The sequence below is a fragment of the Puntigrus tetrazona genome, chromosome 19 (assembly GCF_018831695.1).
Source record: "Puntigrus tetrazona isolate hp1 chromosome 19, ASM1883169v1, whole genome shotgun sequence".
In the NCBI taxonomy this organism is placed as follows: domain Eukaryota; kingdom Metazoa; phylum Chordata; class Actinopteri; order Cypriniformes; family Cyprinidae; genus Puntigrus; species Puntigrus tetrazona.
Window position 1 is genome coordinate 12,184,793 of NC_056717.1, and position 14,837 is coordinate 12,199,629.

Sequence of the window (14,837 nt, forward strand, 5' to 3'; positions counted from 1 at the left end):
ATCACATCTTATTAGCAAAGTTCTTTGAGGTTCCACAGACCCTCAGCCAGGGGGAAAATATGTAAGAACAAAAGTGACAGGGGCTTATGCAACACTGGCCTTAAAATAAAGTATAAAGTAAATATAGAGGACTGATGTTCCCTAGTCATAAACCAGGTTTCTGTTTTTTGATGACACACAACATACTTATCATCCGCTATTTTTGTCTGGAGGAACAGGTTTCACATATTCTCCTCAGTGCTTTACTGCAGACTGCATCAAACCAGCTCTTAAGATCCTGAATGAGCACAGTTCTCTCCCTCATATCTTTCCCAGTTATCTTGTTCTTTTCTGATCCAGTAACTGAAAGAAATGAATGCTTTCATTGAGAACATACTCAAAATTTGCCAAAAGAGTATTTTATTTAGAGTGTATACTTTAAAGAACTGTAAAGGTATCTATTCATCTTCACAAATATTTTTGTCGTCTACCCATAGTGATTGAGCCTCTGTTTTCTCTGTGAGGCCGATCCAGAATGAATGTCCAGTTTTTACATTGCCTGTCGAGGCGTAGGCTTTTTATTTATACTGCAGCATTTCGTATTCACTTCAAACAGTCGTTATTTGTATGCACATGAACAAACCTGTTCATCTCTACTGTTCAAAATCACCAGACGATCGCCATCTGAGGTGCAGGCATCTCGACCATCAGTCCAGCTCAGTTTGTTTGTGGAGAAAAGGTAACATTTTCATGCATGATATTCAGACATGCTTTATCTTTCATGGGGATGACAATTGTGTATAATAACCACTTATCACAGTCATTCAGAGCTGTATATTGCAGATGTATATTGCATATTGAAATGTAAGAAGCATTATATTAGCCATTAAATGCAGACCCAACATTAATTTATGACAATCATATATAGATCTAAAAATGCTTTAGATAGGATAAAGGGAAAGTGTTTCACTAATTACATAATTACAATAACAAACTACATACAATGTAATACATGCCTCCTCAGTCATTTTTCTCAGTCTTTGATTCAGAAGGTATGCTTCTCAATGCTTGTTTCAGGAAATTATACATTAATGAAAAATGGAACTTGATCGTCCTTTTGTGTGTGTGTTGTGTGTGTGTGTGTGTGTGTGTGTGTGTGTGTGTGTGTGTGTGTGTGTGTGTGTGTTAAATATAAAGTTGCATGGGTATGCATGTTTTTCACTGCAAGATCTCTCTGGACGTTTTATTTCTATTGAATCATGATCTTGTTTAGGTTTAAAATGAGTCAAATGAAATCAAGTCAAATTCCTTATTAATAGTACTACAGATGTAATGCTTCAGAACTCAATATATATTCATATGCTGTATATAAAGATGGTTTCACAGACAGACATTCAGGTGTACATTGAGACAAATCAAAGGAACTGCCATGCTTTTAGATATTAGATTAGATCCAACTTTATTATCATTAAAGTGCTTTTGATATGTGAGTGCACTAGGTTACTTTCAGCTAAAACAGCTCAGACGTGCATTTTAGTCATTTAGCATATTTATTCATATTTATTATGAATCCTTTGGTATTATTTAAGAACCGCTTTTATATTGCCCATCGGTTTCCAATGCAAACAACGTAAGTGTGACTTGAACAATGACCGAACAACCAGAGAGTTGAAAATTAGACTCAATAAAGAACACGCGTGTGAAGTTAATTTAATAACTCCTTGAAATTAAATTGAAAAATGCCATTTTCTTTATTAAATGTTCAGTAAATTATTCAAATTAAAATCGGTGCATGTCCTAAATCGCCAATATAGCGCAAAGTGATTGTTTAAAACCCAGACTTTTATTTTGAAATCCAAATGAATCGTTTACCTTGGTCGCTGACTTCACCACACACAAAAATGGACAGCTCGGTCTCAAATCCTGCTGTGTGGGACACACAAAAAGTGTATAAACACCACGAGCAAAAAAATGTTGCTCAAACACGCCCAAAATACAGAGAGGGAAGGCGCCCCAAAGCGGTTAAGGTGGGTTTATTTATTTATTTATTTTTAGTTGCGATCAGTGAGCACCTTAGTTCTTGTATCTAAATGCACATTCATGTTGTATTCACCTCACAAGGTTTTCAGCCACGGCCAGTGCAAATGATATTTCTTATATGACTTGTTTCAGGTGTACACCATCAACTTGGAGTCTCGGTTCCTGTTAGTTCAGGGAGTGCCAGCTATCGGACTGATGGCAGAGCTGGTGCAGCTCTTTGCTCTCTACGGAGTGATCGAGGAGTACAGGGCTCTTGATGAATACCCAGCAGAGCAGTTCACTGAAGTCTACTTAATTCAGTTCCAGAAACTGACGAGTGCAAGGTAAAGACCGACCAAAACATGCATGGGCGCCACTGGACATTTTTAAATGTTTGTCTCTTATAATCATCGAGGCAATGCCGCTCTTATTTAACAAAAACTACAGTTAAACTGTAGAATTGTGAAATATTTTTAATTTTTAAAATAAAGCAATTTTCTTAAGAATTCATTCTTGTGAGGGCAAAGCTGATTTTACACTTGATCCTCCAGAGTTTTTTGATGAAAAGAAACTAGAAATAGAATTTGTTTGTAATATTATAAATGTATGCGTTTTACATTTATGCTCTCAAAACAATTTGCCAAGGAGCCAACAATACTCTTGTTGGCTTTTTTTGCGAACAACTTATAAAATTTTTATAGAATTTTTTTTGTGTGTAATTTAATCTAATTTAGTAATGTGATTTAATTTAATCAAGGTCATGATGACGCTTCAAAAATCTATTTAAATATTAAACACAATCTTAAAATTCTATAAAATTTTTAATGTCTCTAGTAAAAAATGTTACTAGACTTTAATATTAATAATAATATTATTATAACTACTTATATATTATTATATATAACTATTATTAATATTATTAATAATAGTTATATAATAATATTAATACTATTTAATAATAGATTTTCATTAAATAATTTTTTTTGTATAGATGTGGTCACAAGGGACTTTTTTCTCTGGAAATGACATGTGTATGATACAATGTGTTTTTCAGGGTAGCTAAACGACACACTGATGAAAAGAGCTTCTTCGGGGGCCAGCTGCACGTCTGCTACGCTCCCGAGTATGAAACCGTGGAAGACACGAGACAAAAGTTACAGGACAGGAGAAGATATGTTAACAGAGCCAGCCATCATACAGGTATTGCATGTGGTTTTGTTTAATGCCGATATTGTAATGGTCTCCCGGTAGGTCACATCTGTAGAAAATCTTAACAAATCATTTTTAGTTTTTTCAGTAAAACAACAAGATCTGCGGCCAGAACAAAGCACAGAGTCATCAAGCACAGACACTCAAACAGCTGCGGCACCGGAGATCCAGAAAGGCTCTGAAAAGCCCAGAATGGACAGGGTGAGGTCTGACAGCATCGGCTTTCCTGTGCCGCCGTTGCCACCAGTGGAGGATGTTTCTTACAGACTTTGTGGTTTCGCACAGTCGACCGCTGATGCAACATTACCCACAGAGGATAAGATGGGCTCTCTACACGACGCTATTCCTCCTGTCACAGAAACGTCTGCGCAACGTGCACCTTCCGCCTCTCATAAAAAAGAGAGAGATCTGAGGGAGAGGCAGAAGAACCCCTCGCCGTCTGTTAGATTTATGCCGAGGACTACACATTTAGAAAATAGAAAAAGAAAATTGGAGGGACACGCATTGGTTTTGAATGAAGCAGCTGAAACTGAGGCTCTGATCGGTCCTAAATTACCAGAGCTGCCCAAAGTAGACATGGAGGATCATTCATTAAATGTAACCGCCAGTTTGATCCGTCAAACAATGAGCAAGGTTAGTTTTGTTTCTTATTTCTGCTCTATTTTACGTATATTATGTAATTTAATAAAATCTGAAACTAAAACGTAAAAGCCTTAAAACATGTTTTACTTAAAATTAATTTATTTACGTTTATATATATATATATATATATATATATATATATATATATATATATATATATATATTATATATATATATATATATATATATATATATATATATTTATTTATATATATATATATATATTTATTATTTATTTATTTAATTTCTCATTCAGTTTAGCTTAATTTATTATTAAAAGCATTCATGTATAATAGTACTAAAAAAATTTATACAACTAATCAAACCATAAATATATACAAAACCCAATTAAAATGACAATAACATTACAAAAGTACTGGAATTTATAAAAGAATAAGTAAAAACGCTGATTGATTAAATTTATTAGAAAGTACAATACCTCAATAATACTAAAACAAAAAAGTCATGCGCATTTATGTAATTTTTCATAGTGGTATATTCGTTGTTGTTGCGATATTTAGTTTGTGTGTTGTTTTCTTAGGTTGCATCCGTCCCAGAGGTCAAGCCTGTACAAGTGAAGACCCCTACAGCGAAGCCACGCAGGAGAATTTAATAAGACGACCACGGTCTCGCACCGAGCAACATTTTACACATTTATTTCAGTTTCAGCCACAAATACTGTTTCAAAAAATGAAGCGGTTCTTTTTAATGTCCGTGTGGTTCCTGAAAGGCGTATTGCTCGAAGGCCAGTACGCTCTGCCAAACGAATAAAAGCAGCGTTTAAGAGCCTGCCCCTTTAGAATAACAATAAATGTTACATGCACAAATAGTGATCTGATCTATACCTTTGTGTCTGGGAGGCAGTTGCCGAAGGCTTCCAGTAAAAGGTTTTCATCTTTGACCGTCTTCTCAAAATCTGAATAAGAAACTTTCCCATCGTGGTCATAATCCTGAAAAAAGTGATGGATTGTATTTTACACCGAACACTGGTAAAATATTACACGTAAGCTTCATGACAGAAGGTAGTACCATTTTTTTCAAGGCGATCTCCACAATGTCCTTAATTCCTTCGTCGGGATCATCTTCGGTGGGTTGCCTGACGAGGCTGTCTTTGAGCATTTGTAGCATCTCCTCCCGTGAGATGTATCCGTCCCCATGCAGGTTGTAGACGTCGAAACAGACTAATACAAATCATTACGTCCACAACATTTCGCCATCGGCATTTTAAAGCGAGAAATAAAGACCTTACATTTAATTTTCTCGTCCAGGGTGCCTCGCAGAAACACGGACAGGCCTTCCACCCACTCTTTGGCACTTATGTAGGTGTCATTGTCTTTGTCAAACGCACGAAATACTGTTAAAGTAAAAAAAATAATAATAATACGTTTATATTTTTACGATTTGATCATTAAGAAATGTTGCATATTCATTGTCTAAACTTCAAACTTGGGGTATATTTAAGCAGGTTATGCTTGTATGTATTAAACACGCTTTCAATACAGTTAAGCACCGGGACACCAGACTACTAGCTTAATAATTGTTCTCATCCAAGTCGGTACGTACCGCTGTCCATCATCATATCGTCGGTCATGCCGAACGTGTTGTGCAGTATATTTCTAAACCTGACCCGGTCCAGTCCGTGAGGCGCTCTTCTCTCTGCCTGCTCTCCCAGCAGACCGTTGAACAGCCTTATCAGACACTCCGTCTCCGCTTTATTAACTACGGCGTGAGCAAAGCATTGGCAAATCACTTTTCTGATGCAGGCCGTGCTAATGAACTAAGATCTGATGGCAAACATTTTGCGATAATATTTTTTAAAGAATATCAGTTGACCCCAGAAGACAGGAAAAAAAACATTAATACCTACAGTGTTTGACTTGCTTGCATAATGTTTCGGCGAGGTTTTGAATTAGTTTTCTGTTCATCGCCGACATTTTCTGCATGTTTTTTTTTTCACTCGCGCGAGCCTTTCGTTAAATGTTGCTATAGAAACGCGTCACGGAGGCGGAGCATTGTGTGGCGTCCGAAAGAGAACCCGAGTCGTTCATTTTATTTTTTCAGTAAACGTTTTATTTTATACTAACAGCATTTTAAACCGTATCTGGTTATTGTGGGACTTAGTGGGGCAGCTGTCTTCCTCAGTATCTAGGCTACAGTGCTCGTTGCTGTGCCTGGGTTTTGATTCTTCCCAGTGACTCGAATCTTTTGAATCACATTCAGATTTGTTCAGCGATACCTTTTTTTTTTGCAGATTGGTATGCCAATAAATAGCCAACAGCATTGAAAGAATCATTTAATCTTTAGAAAAAAACAAACAAAAACGTTTAGGTCTCAATGGGAAAGACGACTGATATACATTATAACAATTGAAAACACTGATTCATTCATAACAGTAATACGATTGATGCATTTTATTTTGTATTAAGTACAATTTCCTGACATTTTCAAGCCTCTTCCCCTTTTTTTGGCAGTTTTTATTGAGAGGTTTATTCAGGTCACGGGGGTTGTTTATTTACAGCACCAAACCTATAAAAGACATAAATACATTGCTGTTACATGCATTGTTTTGTTATATTTACAGGCTATCTTAAATCTATTATTCATCTACATTTACGCGAGCTTCGAGATTATTATTAATACAGCAACTTAAAGTCAGTTTTACCGCTGCAGCAGCCCCACTGGCCAGATGATGTCTTGCAGCAGAACTGTTCAGCTGGGCAGTAGACATCTCCATCACAATGAACCTTCTCAGTCTGGCTCTTCTGCTTGAAAAGCACAGGCTGCAAAGGCGATAAGAACATAATGTATTATATAACTGAGATTTCTGCTAGATTTACCACTCGTAACGGGAGGCACTTTCTCATCACTCCCACTATTTTTGGTGGCATATATCAAGGTAAAGCGGCACTGGCCCCATCTCCAGTCACGCAAATTGTTCAACTGGTATGTCTTTCTTCAAATCATTTGCTAAATAGTTGGCACAGTGCCACATCAAGTCGAAAATACCTTATAGACGGAGCATTGACGCACCTGAGTTTTCTGGATAGCTTTTAAGGCCAGTCTGGGAGAAGATGACAGTCTCAACCACGCGACCTGACAATGGGTCGATGTCGAATCACACAAATAACCGTGAGGACAGCAATGAAGTCCATCTCTGCAGCACTGGCCCTGCAGGAGACGGGAGAATGTACAAAGGTTTCATCTTAACGCATAACTAGAATTATTATTATTATCATTATTGTACTGTGATTCACATACCATCAGGTATGGACAGCAGCCCCAGGACCCGTAAGGATTCAGACAGCATGTTGTTCCATCAGGACAATAAGTGGAGGTATCACAGTGAACCACAGAAACAGAGGCACTGTCAGACTCCGCAGCTACAAGAGCCGCCATGAGTAACACCAACACTGGAGCCATCTGAAAACATGAATATAATATAAATACCATTTTTTAAAAATCATTAAAAATATGTAAGAACTTTTACATTTGTTATAACATTGCATATTACAGATAAAGTCAATAATGGATTCACTGACAGTGAGAATCATTTACCTCGCCGGTTGGATTGTTTTTCTGCTGGCTGCGCTTCCTGTGATGCTCATACTGTGCTTCTTATATTTATGCACACAGCTCCTCCTACTTTAAAAACAGGAAAGTTGGTCTTTCAGATTAATCATGAGATTTAGACACCGCATCACAAGTTTTTTGAACACGTGAAAGTCCTCTTCATGTGAGGTATTAGGACATGAAAGAATAGAAATGAATGGGGATCCTTGCAGACGTAGTTAGGAGATTGCTTCCTCACATCCATACATAAATATTTAAAAACGTATTTGTAATTAGGCCTAATTATAATCAGTTAATCAATTTAATAGTAACCCTTCACCTTCACATAGATCAGTGTTTCATCTATGCTGCACCAAGCATCTCTAATCTGCACCAATATGAAACTGTCCTGATTTTTTAAAACCGATCACAGATTAATGAAGTAAAGCATATACATCGATAGCTGTTTGAAGGCTTGTTTTGACATCAATGTCATTTTCACACTTCATTTCGTAATTCTGCACCTAGCTTATTTCTTATGGCCCACCATTATGGACTATATACCACATGCTTGCAGTTCATTCAAATTACTTAAAGTTTCATTTGTCCAAAATATTTAAGTTGCCAGACATGATTAATTGCATTGCTTTCACTTTTCATATTTAACATTACAATTGTATTAATCTCTTTCAGGATAACATGTAATGCTTATAATATTTCTACAAAAATGCCCTAATTTAACACATTCTCACACACCAACGGTCTTAGAATTATTCAGTTTATTAATTTTTTTTATCGTGTTGCTTGCAGTAATACCAATATGTGTTCTGTGTAGAATTTTTGCAACAGTATTATACTACAATCAGTAGAAATCAATGATTTAAACCTTCTTTTAAAGCGGAGCATAGTAGTATCACAATGTTTTGGTTGGCAACAATATTCAATATATACTAGCCTTGTTAAAGGCGCAGGGAGCGGACACAGCCCACATGTTATCTTTACGACACAGCGTGAACACGGCATATGTTAATCAATAACAGATTCTTTTGCTTTTCTGCAGGATCCCATAGTTGACATTTATGTTGTTTGTATCGAAGGTTGACACTTAATCTAAAGACAACCAATTTTTCATTCTGGCAGTTTATTCCGATGCACCATGAAATGCAGTTTGTTCGACACCCCTTTTTCTGTTTTACCGGCGGCGTCACTTCAACTTAAAAAGGGGAGCTGTTTTTGTTATGATTGATATTTGAATTGATTTAAATTGAGGCATTTACCGTAAACATATATTTCAAAACCACACCGTTTACTTACACTTTCACTTCACTTTTTGTTAATGCAGATCATGCCTTTTTAACTTCTATACAAACATATGATTGTGGCGTAAACCATGCTCGTACATAAAGTCATGTACAGATAAAGTTATACAGGATACAAATTCAGATTTCAATTCTATACGCATCTAGTGTAAACTCCTGCCTTTTTTAATTAGAGCTTGGATCAAGCCTCACTACTGCGTAGAGTAACTCTGTAACCTTCAAAGATCCCTTTTGGCCATTTGAGACATTAGACAGACTTCTGTGACACAGCCTACATGCTTTTCTTGCCAGAAAACTGTGGATTATACTTTTTACATGTTTCCCAGGTATCCTTTTCCCCAAGGGTTTTCTATTTTGACACTGGACAGTTGTAAAAAACATTTCACTGCATGTCGTACCATGTATGTATGTGTATGTGACAAATAAAATTTGAATTTGAATTTGATTTCGAAAGGCTTTATTTGGAGTTATACTATAACCCCTGGTTTCACAGACAAGGGTTAAGCTTTAAGTCCCAGACTAAAATGCATGTTTGAGCGGTCTAAATGGGAAATATCTTGTTCCGACATTTATCTGTATCATGTCATATCACTGTCATATTGTTCTGTGTCAAGATGTGGACCTGTAATGTTTTTTTTTCCCCAAGGCATTTTGCTTAAAGCTGCAGTCCGTAGGTTTGTCGCCATCTCTGTTAGAAAACCTGGTATCGCAGTTCTTTGCGGAATTATATTTCACGCGTGGGTTGTGCTCAGTCGCGGATGAATCTACTCTTTTGAGGTGAAATGTGTAGTAATCACATATTCTAGCCTGCTTCCTGCGAGGTTTGACCCAAATAAGATACTTTTCACCGGATACTGTCGTCCGAACAAGTAAGTCTGACATGCTTTGTTCTGACTGAGGAAAAAAGCATTATCATAAATCGCGCTACCGATTGTGATTTAAAACAGCTATCGATGAGCTCACATCACATCAAACCCTGCATATTATTATTTTGTTCTCAAATATGAGTAATAGTGTGTATTAGCGCGTAGATTACAATTCACGTAGAGTCTTTTCTCTAACGGTCACATCATTTGAATGTCATATTAAGAAATTCTTTCAACCCAAAAAGCAAACTATGCTTCACCTCAAACTGTTTTTCTTTAAAATACAAATCTTGCGTAATCTGTAATCAGAAGCACATTTAAAACTGGAATATAATTTAATGACATTCGTTACATATAATCCTTTCTGGATTACAGTCCACCATCAGAATGATTTTTTTTGACATTTAATTATTCCAGGTGCTACAGTTAAACGACGCGCCTCCCGCAGGATCCTCACAGGCGAATAAGGCGAGGCCGGAAGTCAATCATTACGTTTACAGATGTGACGTAATGACGCAGTAAACCCGCGAAAACCTAATTAGAAAACATTATTATTATCTAACCGCTGTGAATAGAGCTAAAGTAAGGCGATAGTTTTGAACACTGGCCCCTTATGTATTTTCTCAAATATTGATTTTGGATCATCTTTTAGAAAAAAAAAAAAACGTTATGGACTGCAGCTTTAAATAACTTAATTAAGGCCTAGGCCATGTCTTAAACTAAGCCCTGTTTGTAAAACTGAACTTGTAATATATACGTGTATATATGTATTATATTATATATACACACACACACACACACACATTCAAATATTCAGAGATAAATAATATTACCTGTGAATACATAACTATAGAAAGCTTATGTTCTGGAATTATTATAATTTTTTTTGTATAGGATGATTATGAAGCCCATTATATCTGTCTATTTCTTAAAAAATTGTTCAAATCAAAACTCTGCATTTAACTCCCCCCCCACACCCCCCATAAATAGGAACAGAAACAGGTTTTGCCATTCTAAGCTCTTGACAGAGGTTCCCACTGATGATTATGCAAAATTTAAGGCTTAATAACTGCCCATTCTTAAATATAATTGTTCACGATTAGTCTGAGATTGGCTTGTTAGCTCAAGTTAGTTCTCAAATTATTTAACTCTTGTTTGTTAGGTTTGTTTTCTTTTGAAAGAGCTGATGACTATTGGCCCCTGACGATGTGAACTGAGGGGGCCCACAGCAACAACCTGCCCCTAACTCCCACCCAGATTAAATATATCCAGCCTTAGTGAACGTAAAAGAACCAAAGTGAAAGTATGGCTTTGAAAGTGCTGTGTGATGCCTGGAATCACTTAATAACGAAATGCAGTTAAGAACAAGATGTGCAGCACCAATCTATTATGTACATTATCATAATGCCAAGACTGTAAAGTGATCGAATGTTGTAAATTATTTTTGCTTTAGTTTCTTGTGTTTAAACGTTTTGTAATAGGAAGAGTCCAGAACAGAGTTTTACATTCTGGCATTCTGGGGCATCCATGTCTTTTTGAGCAGATGCAAGTTGTAATTGTACTACTGGTGTAGTGAAGGTCACTGTACGTTCTCAACTGCCAGTACAAGAGATTTCCCTTTTTCTTGGAAATGATCTAGCTGGAAGTAAAGTTCATTCACTTTCAGAGGTTACTAATGTACCATGTGTTTCTGAAGATGTGTTAGCACAGGAATTTCCCGATGTATTTCAGTCATGTGTTGTCACTCAAGCACAAGCCCGTACAACTGAAGATGACACTGATCTTTCACACTCATTTTTGAGTTCAGACGTGTCGGACACGAAGGCAACAGCTGAAAGTGATCTGCATTTGTGATGGTTCAGCCTAGATTCAATTTTCCTTTCAGTAAGCAACAATTAATTAATGTTCAACAAGCTGCTGAAATGAGGTTGACGTGCCGAACCACTTTGATTGATAAGTCTGATTTGCCTAAACATGCCATTGTGTATTTTCTAGATGATTGGGTACTCATGCGGAAGTTGAGTTCAGAGAAAGTAAAACACGATTGGAGTTCTGTATTTCAAGTGGTTCTTCCACAGCCCTATTGTGATTATGTACCAAGTTTAGCCCATGACCACAAACTTTCCGGACACCTAGGAGTCAGGTCATTTCTTCTGGCCAATCAGGTCAGGTGAGTTTGCTGGCCAATTAAAAACAGGGATACCATTGTTCTTAAATCAGGTACTGGTAGCTTTGGCATGGTGTGCAGGTGCAAAGTCCTGTTGTAAAATTAAATTAGCATCGCTATAAAATTGGTCAGCACGAAGTGCTCTAAAACTTCCTGTTATATGGCTGCGTTGACCTTGGACCTCAGAAAACACAGTGGTCCAACACCAGCAGATGACAGGTTACCCCAAACCATCATTGACTGTGGAAACTTTACACTGGACCTCAAGCAACGTGGATTCAGAGCCTCTCCTCTCTTCCTCCAGACTCTGGGACCCTGATTTCCAAAGGAAATGCAAAATGTACTTTCTTCAGAGAACATAACTTTGGACCAGCAGTCCAGTTCTTTTTGTCTTGAGCCCAGGTGAGGTGCTTCTGACCCATGTCTTGCATACATCTGTGCAGAGTGGTTCTTGAGGCACTGACTCCAGCTGCAGGCCACTCTTTGTGAATCTCCCCCACTATTTTGAATGGGTTTTGTTTCACAATCCTCTCTAGGGTGCGCTTAACCCTTTTGCTTGTACACTTTTTTCTACCACATCTTTTTCTTCCCCTCACCTCTACCTATTAATGTGTTCGGACTCTTTTGCAATGACCTGCAAGTGTCTTGCCCTCCTTGTGCAAGGTGTCAATGGTCATCTTCTGGACAACTGTCAGTCTTCCCCATGATTGTGTAGCCTACAGAACTAGACTGAGAGACCATTTAAGGCCTTTGCAGGTGTTTTGAGTTAATTAGCTGATTAGAGTGTGGCACCAGGTGTCTTCAATATTGAATCTTTTCACAGTATTCTAATTTTCTGAGATACTGAATTTGGGATTTTCATTAGTTGTCAGTTATAATCATCAAAATGTGTGTAATGAAATATGTATGTTTCACTTTTTGAATGGAATTGGTGAAATCAACATTTTGATGATATATATATATATATATATATATATATATATATATATATATATATATATATATATATATATATATATATATATATATACACACACAGAAAGTATTCATATCCTTTCATTTTTTTTTTTCACACATTTTTTTGTTGCTGTCTTATGTTAAACTGTTTTTTCCCCTAAACTGTATGGCAAAAAATGGTTTTTAACATTGTAAATTTATTAAAAATTAAGTGCATTGCATAATTACCCTAAACTAAAAATGTATTTATTTTTACAAAAGTCTTTTTACAGGTTTTTTACAGGTAAACATAATGCTGCCATTAACCTTAAAATAAAATAAGTCTAACAGTGTAGCCTATATGGATGTATATATTTTTTAAAAGAATCACACATACACTTTTAAAACAATTTATTAATTCAAATTAATTAATAAACAAAAATTGCATTATTTAGTTTTAATTGAGTTTAATTATTATTACTTTTTCTTAACAACATCTGACATCTGCAAGCCTTTGACAGTCTGCACCCAGGTCACAGGGGATGTTTACTTACAACATGTCTGTAAAAGGAAAAAATATAACATGAGCAAACACAAAACTTCACATTGCACGAATTTTTAATCTATGGGCTATATTGAAAACTAAGTTCATCAACATTTATTTGAGTGTCATTATTAGGCATGATTAATACAGCAAAAAGTTATTTTTACCGCTGCAGCACCCCCACTGGCCATCTGACTTGCAACAGAACTGCTCCGTTGGGCAATATACGTCTCCCCCACAATGAACCTTTGTAGTTTGGCTCAGCCATTTGAGAGCCTGGTCAAAGGGCACAAGGTACAAAAAAAGATACATGACCAGAAGTTCACCTACTTAGAAAATAACCATTTAAATTTTTACAGCTCAATTAAATTTGTTTTGAATGACCTATAATTTTTCCATTTTATAGTGGCTGAAATTGAAGTGACTCTTTATTGCAACACTTATGATTTCTTCAACGGCTTCAAAAGTCATTTTTATTGCATACTGTTTATTATTTGCACCTTGGAAGTATTCAACCACATTTTATTACTAACGGAAATGTTGATCAAATGTCACACGACTTGCAAGTATGTAGGTCACTGTGACAAGGTGGCACAACATATTAGTTGTATTACCAGTTGCATAACTTGAATTACTGGTTACATAGTTACTTTGGTGTCGTATACAGAGTACGGACTCACCGGAGGTGTCTGGATAGCTTTGGTGGCCGGTCTGGGAGAAGATGGCACACTCAGCCACCCTCTCAAACATTGAGTCGATGTGGAATCGCAGTGATAACCATGGCGACAGCAATGAACTCCATCTCTGCAGCACTGACCCTGTGAGAGAGGGAAGAATGAGCAAAGGTTTAACATCAAACTTAACTTTACAGAGCATTTTAAAGCAGTTAGAGCTCACTGACCATGGAGAATGGGCAGCAGTACCAAACACCACGAGGACTCCGACAACACGTCGTTCCATCAGGACATATAGTAGAAGCATCACAGTGAACCACAGAAACAGACTCTGCTGGCTCTGAGAGATCCATCATTGGCTCATCTGCAGCTACAAGAGCTGCCATGAGTAACACCAACACTGGAACCATCTGAAAACATGAAATGAAAAAAATATCCTATATTATTGCTTTTTTATTGTCATTTCTTTTTCCGTTTTGTGAATACAAAGATTTACCTTGTAGGCTGGGACTGTGTCTCTCCCGCTGTGGGTTGTTTTGCTGCTGGCTGTGCTTTCCTGTGTTCTTACTGTACCTCTTATATTTACACAAATAGCTCCTCCTCCTGTAAAAAACAGGAAATCTGTTGTCAAATTTTAACCAGGACATTTAGATAATGCTTTATGCATTTCTGAAAACGTATATAGAAGTCTTAGCAGGATCATGATGAAACAGGAAATGAAAGATCAGGAATGAGTTTAAGGAAGAACCTTACAGAGGTAGTGAGAAGATCACTTCCTTACACCCAAAGCATGTATTTAAAATGTATTTCCTTTTAGGAATTAAAAATAAGGAACCGGTTATAAAATACATTGTATTTAAATTATTGATACATTTTAAAAATGTACTTTATTCCTCTCGTTACTCCAGTCTTCAGTGTCACATGATTCTTAAC

The 14,837-nt window shown here is 36.7% G+C and overlaps 4 protein-coding genes across 5 annotated transcripts; 1 reads left to right on the top strand and 3 right to left on the bottom strand.

Annotated features, from left to right (window-relative positions):
- Nucleotides 1-1,848: 1,848 nt before the first annotated feature.
- Nucleotides 1,849-5,232, top strand: rbm48 (RNA binding motif protein 48). Its single transcript, XM_043217866.1, has 5 exons — nt 1,849-2,006; nt 2,152-2,342; nt 3,053-3,198; nt 3,287-3,840; nt 4,391-5,232. Exons 1-5 carry the CDS (start codon nt 1,881-1,883, stop codon nt 4,460-4,462), a joined length of 1,089 nt encoding a protein of 362 aa, XP_043073801.1. The 5' UTR covers nt 1,849-1,880; the 3' UTR covers nt 4,463-5,232.
- Nucleotides 4,490-6,109, bottom strand: efcab1 (EF-hand calcium binding domain 1). The gene is made up of 6 exons (XM_043217875.1): nt 5,717-6,109; nt 5,413-5,568; nt 5,099-5,203; nt 4,879-5,030; nt 4,695-4,799; nt 4,490-4,605 (listed from the first exon to the last, which is right to left on the bottom strand). The coding sequence occupies exons 1-6, from the start codon at nt 5,790-5,792 to the stop codon at nt 4,555-4,557; spliced, it is 645 nt and encodes a 214-aa protein (XP_043073810.1). The 5' UTR covers nt 5,793-6,109; the 3' UTR covers nt 4,490-4,554.
- Nucleotides 6,110-6,245: 136 nt separating this feature from the next.
- LOC122323777 (progranulin-like) lies at nt 6,246-7,513 on the bottom strand. 2 transcript variants are annotated; one of them, XM_043217881.1, is made up of 5 exons: nt 7,405-7,513; nt 7,108-7,269; nt 6,880-7,017; nt 6,512-6,629; nt 6,246-6,375 (listed from the first exon to the last, which is right to left on the bottom strand). In XM_043217881.1, the coding sequence occupies exons 2-5, from the start codon at nt 7,267-7,269 to the stop codon at nt 6,362-6,364; spliced, it is 432 nt and encodes a 143-aa protein (XP_043073816.1). In that variant the 5' UTR covers nt 7,405-7,513; the 3' UTR covers nt 6,246-6,361. The 2 variants fall into 2 exon arrangements, with proteins under 2 accessions (XP_043073816.1, XP_043073815.1); XM_043217880.1 differs by having other exon boundaries at nt 7,389-7,459.
- Nucleotides 7,514-13,082: 5,569 nt separating this feature from the next.
- Nucleotides 13,083-14,526, bottom strand: LOC122323778 (progranulin-like). Its single transcript, XM_043217882.1, has 5 exons — nt 14,401-14,526; nt 14,132-14,314; nt 13,911-14,048; nt 13,398-13,506; nt 13,083-13,247 (listed from the first exon to the last, which is right to left on the bottom strand). The coding sequence occupies exons 2-5, from the start codon at nt 14,312-14,314 to the stop codon at nt 13,237-13,239; spliced, it is 441 nt and encodes a 146-aa protein (XP_043073817.1). The 5' UTR covers nt 14,401-14,526; the 3' UTR covers nt 13,083-13,236.
- Between the last annotated feature and the right edge of the window lie 311 nt (nt 14,527-14,837).